This window comes from Triticum aestivum, chromosome 2A (assembly GCF_018294505.1).
Source record: "Triticum aestivum cultivar Chinese Spring chromosome 2A, IWGSC CS RefSeq v2.1, whole genome shotgun sequence".
Classification (NCBI taxonomy): Eukaryota; Viridiplantae; Streptophyta; class Magnoliopsida; order Poales; family Poaceae; genus Triticum; species Triticum aestivum.
The window spans coordinates 711,941,606-711,965,451 of record NC_057797.1 but is presented as its reverse complement, the minus strand read 5'-3'; the positions used below and the strand labels follow the sequence as shown (position 1 = coordinate 711,965,451).

Genomic DNA, 23,846 nt, shown 5'->3' with positions numbered 1-23,846 from the left:
CATCATTTTCATACATGGATCCTATCTCGGATTTCATGGCTTCCAGCCATTTGTCGGAATCCGGGCCCGCCATCACATCTTCATAGTTTGAAGGTTCACCGTTATCTAACAACATGATTTCCAAGACATGGTTGCCGTACCACTCTGGTGCGGAACGTGTCCTTGTGGACCTACGAAGTTCAGTAGCAACTTGATCTGAAGTTTCATGATCATCATCATCAACTTCCTCTCTAGTCAGTGCAGGCACCTCAGGAACATTTTCTTGAGCTGCGCCACTTACCGGTTCAAGAGGTAATACTTCATCAAGTTCTACCTTCCTCCCACTTATTTCTTTCGAGAGAAACTCTTTCTCTAGAAAGGACCCATTCTTGGCAACAAAGATCTTGCCTTCGGATCTGAGGTAGAAGGTATACCCAACAGTTTCTTTAGGGTATCCTATGAAGACGCATTTTTCCGACTTGGGTTCGAGCTTTTCAGGTTGAAGTTTCTTGACGACAGCTTAGGTTTCTTCCCAAACCATAATTCATACGGTGTCGTCTCAACGGATTTCGACGGAGCCCTATTTAAAGTGAATGCGGCAGTCTCTAAAGAATAGCCCCAAAATGATAGCGGTAAATCGGTAAGAGACATCATAGATCGCACCATATCTAATAGAGTGCGATTACGACGTTCGAACACACCATTACACTGAGGTGTTCCAAGCGGCGTGAGTTGTGAAACTATTCCACATTTTCTTAAGTGTGTGCCAAATTCGTGACTCAAGTATTCTCCCCCATGATCTGATCACAAGAACTTGATTTTCCTGTCACGTTGATTCTCAACCTCACTCTGAAATTCCTTGAACTTTTCAAAGGTCTCAGACTTGTGTTTCATTAAGTAGACATACCCATATCTACTCAAGTCATCAGTGAGGGTGAGAACATAACGATAGCCACCGCGAGCCTCAACACTCATTGGACCGCACACATCAATATGTATGATTTCCAATAAGTTGGTTGCTCACTCCATTGTTCCTGAGAACGGAGTCTTGGTCATTTTACCCATGAGGCATGGTTCGCACGTGTCAAATGATTCATAATCAAGAGACTCTAAAAGTCCATCTGCATGGAGCTTCTTCATGCGTTTGACACCTATGTGACCAAGGCGGCAGTGCCACGAGTATGTGGGACTATCATTATCAACCTTACATCTTTTGGTATTCACACTATGAATATGTGTAGCATTACGCTCGAGATTCATTAAGAATAAACCATTCACCATCGGAGCATGACCATAAAACATATCTCTCATATAAATAGAACAACCATTATTCTCAGATTTAAATGAGTAGACATCTCGAATTAAACGAGATCCTGATACAATGTTCATGCTCAAAGCTGGCACTAAATAAAAATTATTGAGGTTTAAAACTAATCCCGTAGATAAATGTAGAGGTAGCGTGCCGACGGCGATCACATCGATCTTGGAACCATTCCCGACACGCATCGTCACCTCGTCCTTCGCCAGTCTCCGCTTATTCCGCAGCTCCTGCTTTGAGTTACAAATGTGAGCAACCGCACTGGTATCAAATACCCAGGAGCTACTACGAGTACTGGTAAGGTACACATCAATTACATGTATATCACATATACCTTTCATGATGCCAGCCTTCTTGTCCGCTAAGTATTTGGGGCAGTTCCGCTTCCAGTGACCACTTCCCTTGCAATAAAAACACTCAGTCTCGGGCTTGGGTCCATTCTTTGGCTTCTTCCCGGCAGCTTGCTTACCGGGCGCGGCAACTCCCTTGACGTCCTTCTTGAAGTTCTTCTTACCCTTGCCTTTCTTGAACTTAGTGGTTTTATTCACCATCAACACTTGATGTTCCTTTTTGACTTCTACCTCTGCTGATTTCAGCATTGCAAATACTTCAGGAATGGTCTTTTCCATCCCCTGCATATTGAAGTTCATCAAAAAGCTCTTGTAGCTCGGTGGAAGCGACTGAAGGATTCTGTCAATGACCGCGTCATCCGGGAGATTAACTCCCAGCTGAGTCAAGCGGTTATGCAACCCAGACATTTTGAGTATGTGCTCGCTGACAGAACTATTTTCCTCCATCTTACAGCTGAAGAACTTGTCGGAGACTTCATATCTCTCGACCCGGGCATGAGCTTGAAAAACCATTTTCAGCTCTTCGAACATCTCATATGCTTCGTGTCTCTCAAAATGCTTTTGGAGCCCCGGTTCTAAGCTGTAAAGCATGCCGCACTGAACGAAGGAGTAATCATCAGCACATGTCTGCCAAGCATTCATAACGTATTGGTTCTATGGGACGGGTGCGTCACCTAGCGGTGCTTCTAGGACATAATCTTTCTTGGCAGCTATGAGGATGATCCTCAGGTTCCGGACCCAGTCCGTATAGTTGCTGCCATCGTCTTTCAGCTTGGTTTTCTCTAGGAACGCGTTGAAGTTGAGGACAACATGGGCCATTTGATCTACAAGACATATTGTAAAGATTTTAGACTAAGTTCATGATAATTAAGTTCATCTAATCAAATTATTAAATGAACTCCCACTCAGATAGACATCCCTCCGGTCATCTAAGTATAACATGATCCGAGTTAACTAGGCCGTGTCCGATCATCATGTGAGATGGACTAGTCAACATCGGTGAACATCTTCATGTTGATCGTATCTTCTATACGACTCATGCTCGACCTTTCGGTCTTCTGTGTTCCGAGGCCATGTCTGTACATGCTAGGCTCGTCAAGTCAACCTAAGTGTATTGCGTGTGTAAATCTGTCTTACACCCGTTGTATTCGAACGTTAGAATCTATCACACCCGATCATCACATGGTGCTTCGAAACAACGAACCTTCGCAACGGTGCACAGTTAGGGGGAACACTTTCTTGAAATTATTACGAGGGATCATCTTATTTAAGCTACCGTCGTTCTAAGCAAATAAGATGTAAAACATGATAAACATCACATGTAATCAAATAGTGACATGATATGGCCAATATCATTTGCTCCTTTGATCTCCATCTTTGGGGCTCCATGATCATCGTTGTCACCGGCATGACACCATGATCTCCATCATCGTGTCCTCTTGAAGTTGTCTCGTCATCTATTACTTCTACTACTATGGCTAACGCTTTAGCAATAAAGTAAAGTAATTACATGACGTTTATGTTGACACGCGGGTCATAAATAAATAAAGACAACTCCTATGGCTCCTGCCGGTTGTCATACTCATCGACATGCAAGTCGTGATTCCTATTACAAGAACATGATAAATCTCATACATCACATATATCATTCATCATTCATCACAACCTTTGGCCATATCACATCACAAAACACTTGCTGCAAACACAAGTTAGACGTCCTCTAATTGTTGTTGCAAGTTTTTACGTGGCTGCTATAGGTTTCTAGCAAGAACGTTTCTTACCTACGCCAAAACCACAACATGAATTGCCAATTTCTATTTACCCTTCATAAGGACCCTATTCATCGAATCTGATCCGACTAAAGTGGGAGAGACAGACACCCGACAGCCACCTTATGCAACTAGTGCATGTCAGTCGGTGGAACCGGTCTCACGTAAGCGTACGTGTAAGGTTGGTCCGGGCCGCTTCATCCCACGATGCCGCTGAATCAAGATAAGACTAGTAACGGCAAGCAAATTGACAATATCGACGCCCACAACTACTTTGTGTTCTACTCGTGCATAGTAACTACGCATAGACCTAGCTCATGATGCCACTGTTGGGGATCGTAGCAGAAATTAAAAAATTTCTATGCATCACCAAGATCAATCTATGGAGTATTCTAGCAATGAGGGGAATAGGAGTGCATCTACATACCCTTGTAGATCGCGAGCGGAAGCGTTCAAGTGAACGGGGATGATGGAGTCGTACTCGCCGTGATCCAAATCACCGATGACCAAGTGCCGAACGGACAGCACCTCCGCGTTCAACACACGTACGATTGGGAAGACGTCTCCTCCTTCTTGATCCAGCAAGGGGGAAGGAGAGGTTGATGAAGATCCAGCAGCATGACAGCGTGGTGGTGGATGCAGCAGGATCCCGGCAGGGCTTCGCCAAGCACAAGCGGGGAGGAGAGGTGTTACAGAGGGAGAGGGAGGCGCCAAGAGCAAGGTACAGCTGCCCTCCCTCCCTTCCACTATATATAGGGGCTGGGGGCGCATAACCCCTTGGAGATCCCATCTAAAAGGGGGGGGCAGCGGCCCCTGGGGCAACGGCCCCCTTAGGGTTTCCAACCAGGGGGCGCATGCTCCCTCGGGGGGCAACGGCCCCCTAGGGTTTCCAACCCTAGGTGCCTTGGGCCCTTGGGTGGGGCGCACCAGCCCATCAGGGGCTGGTTCCCACGCCACTTCAGCCCATGGGGCCCTCCGGGATAGGTGGCCCCATCCGGTGGACCCCCGGGACCCTTCCGGTGGTCCCGGTACAATACCGGTAACCCCCGAAACCTTCCCGCTGGCCGAAACTGGACTTCCTATATATAAATCTTTACCTCCGGACCATTCCGGAACTCCTCGTGACGTCTGAGATCTCATCCGGGACTCCGAACAACTTTCGGGTTACTGCATACTAATATCTCTACAACCCTAGCGTCACCGAACCTTAAGTGTGTAGACCCTACGGGTTCGGGAGACACGCAGACATGACCGAGATGCCTCTCCGGTCAATAACCAACAGCGGGATCTGGATACCCATGTTGGCTCCCACATGCTCCTCGATGATCTCATCGGCTGAACCACGATGTCGAGGACTTAATCAATCCCGTATTCAATTCCCTTTGTCAATCGGTACGTTACTTGCCCGAGACTTGATCATCGGTATCCCAATACCTTGTTCAATCTCGTTACCGGCAAGTCACTTTACTTGTACCATAATGCATGATCCCGTTACCAACTCCTTGGTCACATTGAGCTCATTATGATGATGCATTACCGAGTGGGCCTAGAGATACCTCTCTGTCATACGGAGTGACAAATCCCAGCCTCGATTCGTGCCAACCCAACAGACACTTTCGGAGATACCTGTAATGTACCTTTATAGTCATCCAGTTACGTTGTGACGTTTGGCACACCCAAGGCACTCCTACGGTATCTGGGAGTTGCACAATCTCATGGTCTAAGGAAATGATACTTGACATTCAGAAAAGCTACAGCAAACGAACTACATGATCTTTGAGCTAAGCTTGGGATTGGGTCTTGTCCATCACATCATTCTCCTAATGATGTGATCCCGTTATCAATGACATCCCCATGTCCATAGCCAGAAAACTATGACTATCTGTTGATCAACGAGCTAGTCAACTAGAGGCTCACTAGGGACACATTGTGGTCTATGTATTCACACATGTATTACGATTTCCGGATAATACAATTATAGCATGAAAAATAGACAATTACCATGAACAAGGAAATATAATAATCATTTTATTATTGCCTCTAGGGCATATTTCCAACAAAAGCAAGATAAGATGCATAAAAGATAAACATCACATGCAATCAATATAAGTGATATGATATGGCCATCATCATCTTGTACTTGTGATCTCCATCTCTGAAGTACTGTCATGATCACCATCGTCACTGGCGCGACACCTTGATCTCCATCGTAGCATCATTGTCGTCTCGCCAATCTTATGCTTCCACGACTATCGCTACCGCTTAGTGATAAAGTAAAGCATTACAGCGCGATTGCATTGCATACAATAAAGCGACAACCATATGGCTCCTGCCAGTTGCCGATAACTCGGTTACAAAACATGATCATCTCATACAATAAAATTTTAGCATCATGTCTTGACCATATCACATCACAACATGCCCTGCAAAAACAAGTTAGGCGTCCTGTACTTTGTTGTTGCAAGTTTTACGTGGCTGCTACGGGCTTAGCAAGAACCGTTCTTACCTGCGCATCAAAACCACAACGATAGTTTGTCAAGTTGGTGTTGTTTTAACCTTCGCAAGGACTGGGCGTAGCCACACTCGATTCAACTAAAGTTGGAGAAACTGACACTCGCCAGCCACCTGTGTGCAAAGCACGTCGGTAGAACCAGTCTCGCGTAAGCGTACGCGTAATGTCGGTCTGGGCCGCTTCATCCAACAATACCGCCGAACCAAAGTATGACATGCTGGTAAGCAGTATGACTTATATCGCCCACAACTCACTTGTGTTCTACTCGTGCATATAACATCAACTCATAAAACGTGGCTCGGATGCCACTGTTGGGGAATGTAGTAATTTCAAAAAAATTCCTATGCACACGCAAGATCATGGTGATGCATAGCAACGAGAGGGGAGAGTGTTGTCGACGTACCCTCGTAGACCGGCAACGAAAGCTTGACACAACATAGAGGAAGTAGTTGTACGTCTTCCCGATCCGACCGATCCAAGTACCAAACGTACGGCACCTCCGAGTTCTGCACACATTCAACTCGGTGACGTCCCTCCAGCTCCGATCCAGCCGAGTGTTGAGGGAGAGTTTTGTCAGCACGACGGCGTGATGACGGTGATAATGTTCTACCGACGCAGGGCTTCGCCTAAGCACCGCTACGATATGACCGAGGTGGAATATGGTGGAAGGGGGCACCACACACGGCTAAGGAACGATCATGAAGATCAACTTGTGTGTCATGGGGTGCCCCCCTGCCCCCGTATATAAAGCAGGGAGGGGGAGGTGCGGCCGGGCCCTAGGGGTGCGCCTGGAGGAGTCCTACTCCCACCGGGAGTAGGACTCCCCCTCTTGCCTTGTTGGAGAAGGAAAGGGGGAGGGGGAAAGAGGAAAGGGGGCGTCGCCCCCCCCCCCCCTCCCATTCCTTGTCCTATTCGGACTAGGGGGAGGGGCGTGCGGCCTGCCCTGGCCGGCCCTCCTCTTCTCCCTTAGGCCCATGTAGGCCCATTAACCCCCAGGGGGTTCCGGTAACCCCCCGGTACTCCGGTAAAATCCCGATTTCACCCGGAACGATTCCGATATCCAAATATAGGCTTCCAATATGTCAATCTTTATGTCTCGACCATTTGAAGACTCCTCATCAGGTCCGTGATCACATCTGGGACTCCGAACAACCTTCGGTACATCAAAACACAAAAAACCCTCACCGAACTTTAAGCGTGCGGACCCTACGGGTTCGAGAACTATGTAGACATGACCGAGACACGTCTCCGGTCAATAACCAATAGAGGAAACTAGATGCTCATATTGGTTCCTACATATTCTATGAAGATCTTTATCGGTCAGACCGCATAACAACATACGTTGTTCCCTTTGTCATTGGTATGTTAGTTGCCCGAGATTCGATTGTCGGTATGTCAATACCTAGTTCAATCTCGTTACCGGCAAGTCTCTTTACTCGTTCCGTAATACATCATCCCGCAACTAACTTATTAGTTGCAATGCTTGCAAGGCTTGAGTGATGTGTATTACCGAGAGGGCCCAGAGATACCTCTCCGACAATCGGAGTGACAAATAATAATCTTGAAATACTCCAACCCAACAAGTACCTTCGGAGACACCTGTAGATCACCTTTATAATCACCCAGTTACGTTGTGACGTTTGGTAGCACACAAAGTGTTCCTCCGATAAACGGGAGTTGCATAATCTCATAGTCATAGGAACATGTATAAGTTATGAAGAAAGCAATAGTAACAAACTAAACGATCAAGTGCTAAGCTAACGGAATGGGTCAAGTCAATCACATCATTCTTCTAATGATGTGATCCTGTTAATCAAATGGCAACTCATGTCTATGGTTAGGAAACATAACCATCTTTGATCAACGAGCTAGTCAAGTAGAGGCATACTAGTGACACTCTGTTTGTCTATGTATTCACGCATGTATTATGTTTCCGGTTAATACAATTCTAGCATGAATTATAAACATTTATCATGATATAAGGAAATAAATAATAACTTTATTATTGCCTCTAGGGCATATTTCCTTCAAAAACAAGTTAGACGTCCTCTACTTTGTTTGTTGCAAGTTTTACGTGGCTGCTACGGGCTGAGCAAGAACCGTTCTTACCTACGCATCAAAACCACGATGATAGTTCGTCAAGTTAGTGTTGTTTTAATCTTCAACAAGGACCGGGCGTAGTCACACTCGGTTCAAGTAAAGTTGGAGAAACTAACACCCGCCAGCCGCATGTGTGCAAAGCGCGTCGGTAGAACCAGTCTCGCGTAAGCGTACGCATAATGTCGGTCCGGGCCGCTTCATCCAACAATACCGCCGAACCAAAGTATGACATGCTGGTAAGCAGTATGACTTGTATCGCCCACAACTCACTTGTGTTCTACTCGTGCATATAACATCAACGCATAAAACCTTGCTCGGATGCCACTGTTGGGGAACATAGTAATTTCAAAAAAATTCCTACGCACACGCAAGATCATGGTGATGCATAGCAACGAGAGGGAAGAGTATCGTCCACATACCCTCGTAGACCGTAAGCGGAAGCGTTAGCACAACATGGTTGATGTAGTCGTACGTCTTCATGATCCGACCGATCCAAGTACCAAACGCACGACACCTATGAATTCAGCACACGTTCAGCTCGATGACGTCCCTCGAACTCCGATCCAGCCGAGCTTTGAGGGAGAGTTCCGTCAACACGACGGCGTGGTGACTATGTTGATGTTCTACCATCGCAGGGCTTCGCCAAAGCACCACTACGATATTATTGAGGTGGACTATGGTGGAGAGGGGCACCGCACACGGCTAAAAGATCTAAGAGATCAATTGTTGTATCTATGGGGTGCCCCCTGGCCACGTATATAAAGGAGTGGAGGAGGGGGAGAGGGCCGGCCCCTATGGCGTGCCCTGGAGGAGTCCTACTCCCACCGGGAGTAGGATTCCTCCCCTTCCAAGTAGTAGGAGTAGGAGACAAGGAAGGGGAAGAGGGAAGAGAAGGAAGGAGGGGGCGCCGCCCCTCCCCCTAGTCCAATTCGGACTAGTCATTGGGGGGCGCGCGGCCTACCTCTCTCTCTCCCCTAAAGCCCAATAAGGCCCATATACTTCTTCCCCCGTATTCCCGTAACTCCCGGTACTCTGAAAAATACCCGAACCACTCGGAACCTTTCCGATGTCCGAATATAGTCGTCCAATATATCGATCTTTATGTCTCGACCATTTTGAGACTTCTCATCATGTCCCCGATCTCATCCAGGACTCCGAACTACCTTCGGTACATCAAAACACATAAACTCATAATATAACCGTCATCGAACTTTAAGCATGCGGACCCTACGGGTTCGAGAACTATGTAGACATGACCGAGACACGTCTCCGGTCAATAACCAATAGCGGAACCTGGATGCTCATATTGGCTCCTACATATTCTATGAAGATCTTTATCGGTCAAACCGCATAACAACATACGTTGTTCCCTTTGTCATCGGTATGTTACTTGCCCGAGATTCGATCGTTGGTATCTCAATACCTAGTTCAATCTCGTTACCGGCAAGTCTCTTTACTCGTTCTGTAATACATCATCCCGCAACTAACTCATTAGTTGCAATGCTAGCAAGGCTTAAGTGATATGTATTACCAAGTGGGCCCTGTCGGTGTCAAAACCGGCGGATCTCGGGTAGGGGGTCCCGAACTGTGCATCTAGGCCGGATGGTAACAGGAGACTTGGGACACTTTGTTTTACCCAGGTTCGGGCCCTCTCGATGGAGGTAAAAGCCTACTCCTGCTTGATTAATATTGAAGATATGGGTAGTACAAGAGTAGATCTACCACGAGATCAAGGAGGCTAAACCCTAGAAGCTAGCATATGGTATGATTGTGTATGGAGTTGATCGCCTACGGACTACAACTCTCCGATTTATATAGACACCGGATAGGGTTAGGGTTACACAGAGTCGGTTACAATGGTAGGAGATCTTGAGTAGTGTCCGGCTCTGTAAAATAAGTTTTCACATATTGCCATAGAGAGAATAATATTAACACAAATCAAATCTGCTGACGTATTCTGCAGTGCGCCATCACACTACAGCCAAGTCTTTTACTCGAATCGTTTTTACTTTTCCACCTCAGCATGTTTTGCGAGGCGGTTTCCTTGGCACATCTTGTTAAAGCAGAGATCGTGTCCCCTTTACTTACGGGATTCTCATCAATACGGACGTGGGTAACCCAATCGTGCCCGTTAGCATGTTTTCTCGATTAAAGGCGAGTCCTAATCGGTTATGGGGAGGGCTCCTGGTATTCGACCTCTTATAAAGAGACCAAGGCCTTACCCTTTTTTCAATCTCAAAACGAGTTCGCCCGTCGCCTCGAGTTCCATCACCCTAGGCTTCAGATTCCAGGCGCTTCGGACTTTCAACAATGTCCGGTTCCGACCTTCAAGGCTGATGGATGCCTTCCTCCGTCACGGAGGAGGACTTGCTAAAGTTGAGAGAGGCTAAGTTCTTGACCGCCGAAATTCCGCATAGGTTGCCTGCTCAAGGGCAGGCTATTCCCAGTCCCCAGCCCGGTGAGAGCGTAGTGTTCATGTCTCACTTCCTTCGGGGGTTAGGCTTCCCGATGGATCCCTTCGTGAGGGGGCTGCTGTTTTACTACGGGCTGGAATTTCATGACTTAGCTCCGGAGTCCATCCTCCACATTTCCTCATTCATCATTGTGTGCGAAGCGTTCCTCCGCGTTACTCCTCACTTCGGTTTATGGCACAAAACTTTTGGAGTGGAGCGGAAGATGATCGAGGGACGGCACGCAGAGTGCGGAGGTGCCGTCATCAGTAAGAATGCCGATGCTCCATGGCCCGAGGGCTCCTTTCAAGAGGAGCTCGGCTTGTGGCAACGAGAGTGGTTCTATATCACCGCTCCCAGGAGTGCCAAGTGGGTGGCGCCTCCTGCCTTTCGCTCGGGTCCCCCACCACGGCTAGCGTCATGGGTCAATAAAGGATTAGATTGGGGTTTGCCCAGAGACGTGCCCCTGTTACAGGGCCGAATTAAGGATCTTTTGGAAGGAGACCTCAGTTTGGTCAAGGTGATGCAGGTTATGCTGATTCGCCGAATATTACCCGGCAAACGTCGCCCCCTTCGCCTGTGGGAGTTTAATCTAGAGGGACCGCGAGTTCTCCAGAATTTTATGGGCGTAATGCCCGCGGAGATGTATAGCATGTTCTTCGGATCACAAGAGATGTGTCCGGATTCAACCGAGGACGCGGGCCTAAGCTGCCATCGCCCGGATACTCAAGTAAGCAACCCTGTGCCCAGACCTTCTATCTGTATAATTGTCATAAACTTGCCCCTAAAAGAGCCGACCTTTTAAACAGGAGTGGATAGCGAAGGCGAAGCTGATCAGGTGTCCGGCTCCCCTTCCTGAAACTAGGCCGGATTCCGTGTTGGTCAGGATGCTGGAGATAATGCCTTTGGAGGGGGAGGACAAGGAAGCTATGGCCTCCTCGAAGGAGGCTGCTCCGAAGGGAGGAACCGACAATTCCTCCCCTAAGGGGAAGAAGAGAGCCGCCTCTGACGACCCGGAAACCATGGCCTCAAAACGGGGGAGAAAATCCTCGTTAGAGGGTCCGACGCCAGGGAGTTCCTTGGCCGGACTACGCCCTCAAGGGGATCAGCCCTCCAGCGAGCCGTAAGTGGAGAAAAGATTTTCCTTTTGAGGGATGAGAGAAATCCTTGATTTTATATCTGAGAAGATTAGCCGAAATTTTCCTTGTAGATCGGACCTTAGTCCTTCGCAGCAGAGCTCGTCTTCGGGGGACCTTCTTCCGGAAATGATGGAGAGCGGAACGCCTCCCTCTGTCGTGCCACCCAGCGAGGCGGGCGACCCTGAGGTGTCGTCACGGAGGGTTTCTCCGAATCCGGCAGGGATGGGAGGTGGCAGTGCGGCCCCCCGAAGTCCTCCGCATCCGGTCTTTGAAAGAGGCCATAGGACAAGTCCGGCACCGTCTGGTGCTCGGCCGGAAGAACTAAAGATTCTGCTGGGGCGAGCTTCTATCTCAAAAGAGCACCGTGCCTTGATGGGCACGGTGATTGAAAGGATTTCATCCCCAGAAAGCGGATTGCATGAGGCCGTCAAAAGTTTACTGACGGGTTTTGAGGTACGTTAGATAATGTACACTTTTGTCAGTTGCGCATAAATAAGATGCGCCCTGTGTAGATAGTAGCCCCTGAGACTCTGCGTGTTGTCAAGAAATGACGGCACGTGGAGGATCATAATCCCAGGTCTAAGATGTCGCCTTTGAATGTAGGTGGCGAGGTGTCCGGAATCAAACCGAACTGATGATGTTGCCGAACTAAAGCGGCAACTAGACGTGGCAGATGCCGACATCGCGCTTGTCAACAAGCGGCTTGATGAGGCTCAAGGTATGTAATTCTTCGGGCGGCATCAGGTAAGAGGAGCTTCATGCCAGTGTCTTACAATGTGTGTGCTTGACGCAGATGGTACGGCCGCCGTGGAAAATCTTAGGGCAGAACTTGCCCGAGCGAAGGAGCAAGCCATAAAAAGCGATGCGGCTGGCAAGAAGGCCCTTGAAGAGCTGAGAGCCGAACAGGCTGCTCACTGCCGAAGCAGAGAAGATATGGCCGAGAAGTTAAAGAGCGCTGCAGACCGTTGCCAACTTCTTGAGAAAGAAGATCGGGCAAGACAGACGGACTTAGAGAAGGCCATTGCCGATGCCAAGGACGCTTGCTCTGCGATGAGAGCTGCGAAAGAGGAGTTGCGTCAGGCCGAACAGATTGCGGCTGGAAATCCCTTTATGCTGGGGAGGAAGGTTTGTGATCCGAAGTTTGCTCTGTTGGACCGGATGTGGAGTGTGGAGGACACCTATCTGGATTTGGCAGCAAGTGCTGCTGATGTGACCGAACACTTTCGAGATCTGGAAGACCGCGAAGTGGAAAAGCTTTTCTGGTCACAGTTCCATAATCCAGAGCGTCCACTATCAGTGGACGATCGCCTGGCTCAATGGGCCGAGCTGAATAGATTGTCCGGACTCGCCATGAAGTACGTCATGGGTCATCTGTGGCCTGGGAGATCGGAGCCGAAGAGTTATTTCAGCTTGGTGCAGCAATTCCTTGACGCGGTGCCACGTATTAATGCAATGAAGAGGTCAGCATGCATAGAGGGCGCAAGGATGACTCTTGCCCGTGTTAAGACATACTGGGCAGGAATGGAGACCACCGTTGTTGCGTCCCGAGATTCGGACAAAAGCCGAGTACCTTCCGAGCACTATTTTCAGGAAGTCCTTGAAGGCGCTCATGTAATAGAGACGCAATGCTCGAAAGATGCTATGTTATGATAGCATATGCAATTCAAAAGTAGTATTTTGATAAACTGTAGTGGCCTTTTTTATACTTGTGCCTTCAAGTATTGTGAACACCTTCTATGCGGCCATTTTAAGATATATATATATATACAGAATCTGAAAGATGGCAGTCGTTGGCTTCAGCCCCCACGCACATAGTGCGGGGGTGCTCGCAGAAGACGCATTTTCACACTTAACCCAACGTCTTGGTCCTACAAAGGAGGTGATAGCGCAGCGGGCCAGGCAACCGGACTATAATGCTTTAACACTTTCACTTAGCCTTAGGGGTTTGACAATGAGACTCTTTAGGTAGCTCCTTTGTGGCAACTGCGCTCGTCCGAATTCGGGGCGCGTATGTGCCTGACCGGGAAGCAGTTCTTCGTTAAAGCGGAGGAATCCGATAGATTCCGATAGGTCATCGAGTGGCTGACCAGTCTCATGCTACATCATAACAGTCAGTTTTCGGCTTTCTCTACTGAGGTGCTCGCCCTGGACGAACCGGGGGCACAATCGCAGTAGTTCTCCTGATGCTACCTTAGCCGATAGAGCGGAACATAAGGTAGCTGAACTCAGGAGCCGGGCAACCCAACATTTGACCAAAGACATGATTCGGAGCTGATGCATATAATGCCAAAACTCGCGACGCCGAACACTCCCTAAGGTGTTCGGTCTTTATGAGTGCGGGCGAAACAACACTCTTTATTTAAAAAGCCCCTATTGTCCAGGTACGTGCAAAAATTCTGACGTGGCCACATGCCAAGACGCCAGCCTCCTCCTTGGTTATAACAGAAAGGAAAAAACCAGGGGATGTGTAGCAACGAGAGACAGTAAAAAAGGTTTACGCAGGGTCTTAATAAAAAGAATCCTTTAGGACGGGTCCCTACTGCACGTCTGCGCCTGTGTCTCCATTGTGCCGTATCCTGGATGGGCGTCGCACGACGTTCATCTGTAAAAGAGAGGAACTGAATTTAAAACGGGTCGCGCCGGAAAAGCTTAAAATAAGCAAAGTACAAAGTAAGATATATGAGGTTGAGCTTTATTGTCTCTTATTGTATATGCGTGGAGCCCCTAGTGCGGGAGTATATGGCTTCTAGGCCTGCATCAATGATGATTTTGCACCGAACTCGTCTGTCCGTGTTCGTGGTCTTGAATGACCTATTTCGAAGTTTATTGGCCGGTGAGGCCATTTTGCCGTGGGGCTGTTAAAGCGGCCGCACAGTCCTCAGCTTGGGGAGGCGCACTTTAGTGCTTCCCCTTCAAAGAGATGATGCCTCGTGGACCGGGCATCTTGAGCATAAGAGATGCATAATGCGGTATTGCGTTAAAGCGAGCGAAAGCTTCGCGTCCCAGTAGTGCTTGATAGCGACTTGAGAACGGGACGATATGGAAGGTCAGCTTTTCACGGCGGAGGTTATCGGCAGAGCCGAATGTGACTGTGAGCTGGAGAAAACCCGTACAATGGGTGTCCGGACCAGGTATTACCCCTTGAAAGGAGGTTTTACTACGGCAGATTCTTGCTGGGTTTATCCCCATGTGTTGGATTGTATCCTGATATATCAGGTTTAGTCCACTGCCGCCGTCCAAAAGGACATTTGAAAACTTGAGTCCGCCAATTATTGGATCGAGTATCAAGGCAGTCCAGCCTACATTCTTGATATTCCTAGAATAATCTAGCTGATCGAAGATGATCGGTTTTGACAACCAGTGGCAGGACCCTTTGGGCCGTGTGGTGCGTACCTTTACGGGCGCCGCACGTTTTGTTATGTGAAGTGAGTTCACTGTTTTTACTTCTTGTGGGAAGTTCTTTTGTTTCCTGGTGCTCTGCTTTTGGGGTTCGTCCTCGTCTTCGCTTGGCGTGTCTAGCCCCTTGTGTTCGGCATTGAGTCTGTCGGATTGTTTGAAAACCCAACAGTCCCTGTTGGTATGGTTAGCAGGCTTCCATGGAGTACTGTGTATCTGACATATCCTGTCCAGGATTTTATTTAGGTTGGATGGATCGTCCATGATCCTGGGAGGCGATTTTTCCTGATTTTGTCGTGAGCCTTTGAATCCGGCATTGACTGCCGTGCTCTTCGGATTTTTGTCCTTAGTCCAGCGACGGTCCTTGTTGCGTCGCGGTTTTCCGTTTCCATCCCTAGTTTCGGATGTACTTGGATTGCTGGGGCTGCACCTTGCCAACCAGCTGTCCTCCCCTGCACAAAAGCGGGTCATGAGGCTTGTTAGTGCGGCCATTGTTCTTGGCTTCTCTTGGCCGAGGTGTCTGGCGAGCCATTCGTCTCGGACATTATGCCTGAAAGCTGCTAAGGCTTCGGCGTCAGGACAGTCGACTATCTGATTCTTTTTAGTGAGGAATCTATTCCAGAACTGCCGAGCTGATTCTCCGGGTTGTTAAGTTATGTGACTAAGATCGTCTGCATCCGGGGGACGGACATAGGTCCCTTGAAAGTTTGCTCGGAAAGCATCCTCGAGCTCTTCCTAGCTTCCAATTGTGTTTTCTGGAAGGCTTTTAAGCCAATGTCGGGCTGGCCCTTTAAGCTTAAGGGGTAGATATTTTATGACATGGAGATCGTCTCCTCTAGCTATGTGTATGTGGAGGATATAATCCTCGATCCAGACTCCAGGGTCTATTGTTCCATCATATGCCTCTATGTTTACGGGTTTGAATCCCTCTGGGAATTCATAGTCCAGGACCTCATCGGTGAAACATAGAGGGTGTGCGGCGCCCCTGTATCTGGGTGTGCCGGATTCTGATGATGGCTTCATAGCGTTGCTTACGAGAGCTTGCTTTCTTGGCCCGTAAATGGACCTGACTGGGCCATGATGCGAATCCTTAAGAGGGGCGCATGCCAATTTAGGTGCGGCGCCGCTTGCCGCTTTATGGGGTCGTCTATCCGACCGTGTGGCTTTTTCATTTTTTGAATGCGAGGGCTCTAGGGCCTCTTCGTCGAATTCAGGCAGTAGCTTTCTTTTCGGATAGCTTTTAGTGCGGCGACTGTCGCCGTACTTATCTGTGGTATTGATTACTTTACTCCATCTGATCTGAAGTGTGTCTTCCGCTGTTTTTAGCTTCCGCTTCTGCTTCTTTAGGCTTCGTGCAGTTGCAACGAGCCTCTCGTGGAGATTCTTCTGTTCCGTAGGTTTATTCGGCGTGAGGTCGCCGTTTTCGCCGGAGCAGGGATGTTCGGTTTCTCTATCCGTGTTTTTTGTTCGGACGGTTGCTCTAAGGCCTGCTCGTCGTCCACCGGCTCGTCCTGCTCTACGGCTGGGTTTTTGTCGAGGCGGAGCTTGGGTCGGCGTTTACGCCGACGCTTTGATTGCTTTTCGGGGGGTCAATCTCTCGTCCCATCCCCTTTTTCCTCGTTGTCGCTTCCTTTAGGGGTGTCCACCATGAACACATCGTGAGATGAGGTGGTTGTCCAATGCCCTATGGGCGTTGGTTCGTCGGTATCTCCTGCATCATCATCCATGTTGTCGATGTCTCCGGAGTCGAAGTTGAGCACGTCGTTTAAATTGTCGACAGTGGCTACCAAGTGGGTGGTGGGTGGGTTTTGAATTTCTTCATCGTCCGTATCCCATCCTCGCTGACCGTAATCCGGCCAGGGCTCTCCTGATAAAGAGAGAGACTTTAGGGAATTCAGGATGTCGCCGAAGGGCGAGTGCTGAAAGATGTCCGCGGCGGTGAACTCCTTGATCGGCGCCCAACCGGATTCGATCGGCAGGGGTGCGGGAGGCTCGAAGTTCGGAGAGGAATCCGGCTCCTCGGAGTCACGGGCCATGCCGAGTGCAGGGCTGGAGTTCGGCTCGATCGCCTCTGAGATCGCAGCCCCTGAGGCAGCGTCCAACCGCTGATCCTCGATCGGTGCAGTAGGCTCCGAATCAATGGTCGGAACCGATGCGTGTGCGGCCTCCAAGGCGCTGTTCGGTGGCAGAGCTATATCATGCCCATCGAGACAGTGCGGCGCGCTTGGCTGTGGCTCGAATCCGTCGAAGATCAAGTCCTCGCGGATATCAGCCGTGTAGTTTAGGCTTCCAAACCTGACCTGATGGCCAGGGGCGTAGCTTTCGATCTGCTCAAGGTGGCCAAGCGAATTGGCCCGCAGTGCGAAGCCGCCGAAGACGAAGATCTATCCGGGGAGAAAAGTCTCACCCTGGACTGCATTGTTGTTGATGATCGGAGGAGCCATCGGGCCTAAAGGTGACAACACAGAGGAACCCTCAATGAAAGCACCAATGTCGGTGTCAAAACCGGCGGATCTCGGGTAGGGGGTCCCGAACTGTGCGTCTAGGCCGGATGGTAACAGGAGACTGGGGACACTTTGTTTTATCCAGGTTCGGGCCCTCTCGATGGAGGTAAAACCCTACTCCTGCTTGATTAATATTGAAGATATGGGTAGTACAAGAGTAGATCTACCACGAGATCAAGGAGGCTAAACCCTAGAAGCTAGCCTATGGTATGATTGTGTATGGAGTTGATCACCTACGAACTACAACCCTCCGGTTTATATAGACACGGATAGGGTTAGGGTTACACAGAGTCGGTTACAATGGTAGGAGATCTTGAATATCCGCATCGCCAAGCTTGCCTTCCACGCCAAGGAAAGTCCCATCCGGACACGGGACGAACTCTTCAATCTTGTATCTTCATAGTCCAGGAGTCCGGCCGAAGGTATAGTCCGGCTACCCGAACACCCCCTAATCCAGGACTCCCTCAGGCCCAGAGATACCTCTCCGACAATCAGAGTGACAAATCCTAATCTCGAAATACGCCAACCCAACAAGTACCTTCGGAGACACCTGTAGAGCACCTTTATAATCACCCAGTTACGTTGTGACGTTTGGTAGCACACAAAGTGTTCCTCCGGTAAACGGGAGTTGCATAATCTCATAGTCATAGGAACATGTATAAGTCATGAAGAAAGCAATAGCAAAAAACTGAACGATCAAGTGCTAAGCTAACGGAATGGGTCAAGTCAATCACATCATTCTCCTAATGATGTGATCCCATTAATCAAATGACAACTCTTTGTCTATGGCTAGGAAACATAACCATCTTTGATCAACGAGCTAGTCAAGTAGAGGCATACTAGTGACACTCTGTTTGTCTATGTATTCACACATGTATCATGTTTCCGGTTAATACAATTCTAGCATGAATAATAAACATTTATCATGATATAAGGAAATAAATAATAACTTTATTATTGCCTCTAGAGCATATTTCCTTCAGCGTGTGTGCTGCTCGGAGCCTCAAACGCTTGGTCGAGGAACTAGGGAGGAGCTGCCCCAGAGTAGACAGTCACGACGGGAGGTGCGGACGATCAACGACAGGAGGAACAAATGGAGGAAGCTGCGAGATGGGCATGTGCTCCAGGCAGCGGCAATGACCAGAGGGATGTGAGCAGGCGGGGAGGCAACACATAGGCAATTGCCGGCTGAGAGATGGGTTTCAGTGTTTTGACATGGCGGTGGAAGGTACCACATCGGGATTTCGGAGGCGGCACCACATGGTGAGCAGATGGGTGCATGGATCTGGGATTATTGGGGCTAGGCCTAGAGTTTAGACGAGGGAGTGTTGTGGGATGGCAACTAGAAGTAAAATTTTCAGGTAGAGAGAGGCGAGATATCTATTATGGGGACACCGAGGCACATGTTTCATGGGTTAGGCGGGTTCGGGGTGTAGGTAGTGCTAGAACAGGTTTGCACTCGCAAAACTTACATGTTTTAAATTTTACCCAAGAGCAGCCTCGTGGGGATGAAACATGCCCATCACCGCCCCCCTAATAGGGTAAAAACCCAAGGGGGATGCGGGTTTCGAGGCCCATCGCCATTTTAAGTAAGGCCTTTGTGGTAACTTCCTCAATCTCAAGACTTGTCGGCTTAGTCTTTTGAAGGTGCTCATAGAAATAGGGTAAGTATGTGTATGTGTGTGAGGGTTTGTGCCTGCATCGTGGTTCGCAAAAAAACATAGGGCAGACTATATTTAAGTATTCAATGTAATAATAGTCTTTGGTGAAGCAAAACTACTACGTAAACGATGGATGTGTGCACGACACTGAGACGATTAGCTGTCCAGCCGCTGATATGCGCTGGATAGTATGTATGGACGGCTCTATTGGTGAAGTCCTGACGAGCCCTCATGAGGGTACCCTGCCCTCCCATGAGGTCTCGACAAAGCACCCGATCTAGACGATTCCCTATCTCGAGCTGGAACACCGTCTAATATCATCATCGTCAAATTACAAAATACACCACCTAAACATGGCAAACTGTGTCCGGACAAGTACGTTCGGACGTATGCGGGAGTTCCGAGGGTTCATGTTAAAGATGGCCTAACAACATCTTCAACGTGGACCCTCAAGCCACCGCATTCGCTTGAACCGCGTGATACGAACGTGTTTTATCATCCAATATAGTCCCGTACTTATCCGTGGAGCGGTCTAGTCGTCTAGACGCTTTTTTTTTCTGCAAACAGGGGCTTTGCGGCGGTCCGGACACGTCCTTCGTGACGTAGAACCCGCTGCGCCAACGCGCTCCTACAACGCACAGGTACAGTGCCCATACCGTAGGCCCGTGGCGTGGACGACATGTTTTCGCCGTGGCCGTGCGTGCACAAGTCTCGTCTACAGCACACCGGTCCCATCGCCTCACAGGAACGCGCCACATCGGCGGCAGGGCGAGACCCTCCGGCGAAGTGGACGTGGGGGCAACGCCAACGGGCGCCGCAGAGTGCTGACCGGGAGGGAGGGAGGGAGCCGGTCGCGGCCGCTTCCGCGTTGCTGCCCCCGGCGGACGTGCCCACGAGGCCAGCCGAACGCGCACGCGGGGAAAAACCCGTCGCGCCCCTCCCTCCCACCCAACGACATTTTAACCAACTCGATCGATCCACACCTCCTCGTTCGTTCTTCCCGGTCGCAACCGCCAAACTTCACAAAGCAAAAGGAGACACGAATAAACAAGCGGCCCAATTTTTCCGGCAAAAATACAAGCAGGGCAGGAGACTTGGACGCACGCAGAGGCTGGGTGTGGGGTGGGGTGGGGTGAGGCGAGCGGCAGCAGCAGCGGCAGAAGTAGGAAGAATTGGAACGGGAGGGAGGAGAAAGTCAAAGCCTCGTGGTGCTCCCGAGATCCTTCTCACCGCCTTCTCCCTCTTCATATCCTTGTCCTTCTCCGCCTACTCCTCCCCCTCCACCCTCCCCCTCCTCTGCTCTTAACTGCGCCCGCCACCGCCGCCTTGTACGCCACCGCCTCCTCTCGTCCGCACCCACTGGTCGTCGTTGTTTATCAGCCGGCCGCTAGCACAGGGAGCGAGGCAGGCTCGATCGATCCTCCTCGGCGCCGCTATCTATCTATCTATCTGCAAGGTGATTCTTGCGCTCTCGCTCTCTCTTCTTTCTTCCAGCTCCGGATTCAGCTAGTGGTCTGGATGGGTTTGGTTCGGTGGATTGGCCGTCTTTGAGACGCCGTCTTAGATCGGGACTCTTCTCATGGCCGTCTTTGCTTCTTCCCGGGATCTTATCTTAGGGGAGGACGGGGAGAGGTTTTCATAGTTGTCTCTCCCTTTTTTCTTTGTATTGCCATCAGTTTCTGTAGCCAAATCCAGGCTTTGATTGGTGAAGTTTTTCCGATTTCGGGTGCAATTTTTCTCGAACCATTATTTCGGGTGCAATTCGACAGCTATAACAATCAGTTCCCTTTGCTCTGTGTCCAAATCCTCATTTCCGAATGGGTTAGATTATTACGATATTGCTGAGCTTCAACTTTGTGATTAGCTGGTCCAGCGGTTGTGTTAGGTGCTTGTTTCTTTCAGAGAGAGAGGGCCGCGTTTACTTGTGACAACCAAATGTTCCATTTCTTTAAAATGATCAGCAAATGGGAGGGATGGCTTCTACTAAAGCCTTGATTGCTTCAAAATTTCCATATTATCTTGCACGTGCAGTACGGGATAATCATAACCTAGTGAGTTAGGATAATATGGCTAGGTCGTTAAACAAAACGGTAGTTCAGCTTCAGCTTTCTTTCTGTTATGCAGTTTGGATTCCAGTAATTTAAAAGCATAACTGTTGTCCAGTTTGTGTTTTAAGATCTGTGTCTTGCTGTTCACACCAATAATTGATATTTGAGTCAACAATCACTAAGTTAGTGTGTTGCTTATAGGCCTCTGTTTTGGATTCATCTATTGTTGCATTACAGGTATATTTATAATTCTTATCTGACTGACAGCCTGCTACATATATTTCTTGCAGAAATTCCTTCTAGTTTGATATCAACATGGATTGCTGCTTTATGTTCGGACGGAGATCTCAACATGCTGTTGAAGGCGATGATGGTGAGCATCCTTTGCACATATTTGCCTGGTCCCTTCCATGCTCAAACAATTCTCCGTTCTTATACGCTTTCTTCTGTGGTTGTTTCTTTGTCTCAGGTGAACATAGTGTGAAGGTCTTTTCTTACAACGAGTTGAGAAAGGCAACTCAAGATTTCAGTGGGGCAAACAAGATTGGAGAGGGTGGTTTTGGTTCCGTATTCAGGGTAATTATGCACAGGTTACTGACCGCTTCGTCACTGCCTGAAGGTCAACATTATCAAACACCTTTTGCTAACATTTCATTTTGCTTCACCAGGGAATGCTCAAAGACGGCACACTAATCGCAGTGAAGGTTCTGTCGGCCACTTCAAGGCAAGGTGTCCGAGAGTTCTTAACTGAACTTACAGCAATTTCAGACATCAAGCATGAAAACCTCGTCACACTTGTTGGTTGCTGCGCTGAAGGGTCCCATAGGATCCTCGTTTACAACTATCTTGAGAAAAACAGCCTTTCACAGACATTGCTAGGTACTAACACTTTGTCCTGCCGAGCATTTCTGCTGTTCGTCGATTCCTTCATTGGTTGTCATACTTACAGATGTTCTGCATGTGCTATTGCAGGGTCTGGCTACAGCAGCATCCAGTTCAACTGGAGGGCTCGTGTCAAAATTGCCGTGGGCGTTGCCCGCGGACTTGCATTTCTTCATGAGGAAATCCGTCCTCACATCATCCACCGTGACATAAAAGCGAGCAACATTCTTCTCGACAAGGACCTCACCCCGAAAATTTCTGATTTTGGATTGGCGAGGCTCCTTCCTGCCAATGCAACTCATGTTAGCACCCGAGTGGCAGGCACATTGTAAGCATAACTCAACCCCTGTTTTTACAGCCTTCTTTCTTAGACTGTATTTTCTGTTCTGACTAGTAATTTTTCTTCTTTTCAGAGGATACTTGGCTCCTGAATATGCTATCCGAGGTCAAGTGACGAAGAAGTCTGACATCTATAGTTATGGGGTTCTTCTCTTGGAAATCGTCAGTGGCAGATGTAACACCAACACAAGATTGCCTTGTGAAGATCAATTCCTCCTTGAGAAGGTAAGCTCTACTTATTTGCAAATAGCGTTTATTGACAACCTGAATACAAAATGGTGTCAGTTGCATACCGAAGCAACTACACCATAAGTTGACTGAGCAAACGTTCAAAGAACAATGCTGAATTTGACAAAACCTGCTGCATCTTTTGTACAGACATGGGCATTCTATGAGCAAGAGCGTCTAGAAGAGATCATAGATGCCGACATAGACGAAGACCTGGACATCGAGGAGGCATGCCGGTTCCTGAAGATCGGCCTGCTATGCACACAGGACGCAATGGCGCGCCGCCCCCACATGCCCACCGTCGTGAGGATGCTCACGGGAAGCAAGAGCATCTCCATGGAGAAGATCACCAGGCCAGCCATGATCACTGACTTTGCGGAGCTCAAGGTCAGCACCAAACCGCACGGAGCAAACCAGGCGCGGTCCAACACGTCGAGATCCTTCTCCACCACGGAGATATCGGAGCCCTTCACGTCGTCGGAGAACCACACGCAGACATCTGTATGAAGAGTTGGACAGGAAATTAGCTTCGTTCGATTTGTACATTGCCTCGGTGATAGATATGCCTGCAATTTTTGGAGGATATATTGCTTTGTTTTTTTTGTTTTATTTTTTTTTTCTCCATGAGGAGGGGTTGGGTTAATGGGGCAACCTGTCGCTTGCTTGTTGTGTACGATGTAAATATCTGGAGATGGAGATGATCAAGATAGTACGATTCACATCTCTTGCTTTGTATGCTTCACATCTCTGAACCACCACTGTGTTGGAGAGAGCTCCTCGCATTGCCGTCAGACTTCAGTGTTCACTGTGATGATGACTAACATGGGTCGGCCTGCTGGTCTGGATGGATTTCTAATCCAAGCATGATGTCGAGGAGGCATGGTGTGTTCTGAACAATTTGGAATGGACACACCTTGACCAAATTCATCTCCAGTCTCACCTTGAAACGGGCTGCGGTTCTGAGCCACGCCTGACGGAACACCCACGCCACGCCACGGCGGTGTCGGCATCAGAGAGAACTGGCTCCGTGCAAATCACGCGCCATGCTCTTACGGGGATACGGTCAAGCCAGCGAGCTCCACGTCTGGCTCGGGAGACGGCGACGGGCTGAGCGAGCGAGCGTGTGCAGTGCAGCCGAGAAAGAAGTGGAGAACGGATCAAAAACTTCCAG

General features: G+C 49.0%; 1 protein-coding gene across 2 annotated transcripts; it reads left to right on the top strand.

Moving 5' to 3' along the window:
• Positions 1–20,354: 20,354 nt before the first annotated feature.
• LOC123190453 (cold-responsive protein kinase 1) lies at positions 20,355–23,417 on the top strand. Of its 2 annotated transcripts, XM_044603097.1 has the most exons (7): positions 20,355–20,634; positions 21,517–21,599; positions 21,696–21,802; positions 21,895–22,105; positions 22,199–22,436; positions 22,522–22,672; positions 22,826–23,417. In XM_044603097.1, the coding sequence occupies exons 2-7, from the start codon at positions 21,542–21,544 to the stop codon at positions 23,180–23,182; spliced, it is 1,122 nt and encodes a 373-aa protein (XP_044459032.1). In that variant the 5' UTR covers positions 20,355–20,634; positions 21,517–21,541; the 3' UTR covers positions 23,183–23,417. The 2 variants fall into 2 exon arrangements, with proteins under 2 accessions (XP_044459032.1, XP_044459033.1); XM_044603098.1 differs by lacking the exon at positions 20,355–20,634 and having other exon boundaries at positions 21,511–21,599; positions 21,696–21,816.
• The last annotated feature ends 429 nt before the right edge of the window (positions 23,418–23,846 follow it).

Coding starts and splice junctions, on each gene's coding strand:
- LOC123190453 (XM_044603097.1), top strand. CDS start 21,542: ATGGATTGCTGCTTTATGTTCGGACGGAGATCTCAACATGCTGTTGAA. Junction 21,803..21,894: donor GTTTTGGTTCCGTATTCAGG/GTAATTATGCAC, acceptor TTGCTTCACCAG/GGAATGCTCAAAGACGGCAC. Junction 22,673..22,825: donor ATCAATTCCTCCTTGAGAAG/GTAAGCTCTACT, acceptor TCTTTTGTACAG/ACATGGGCATTCTATGAGCA.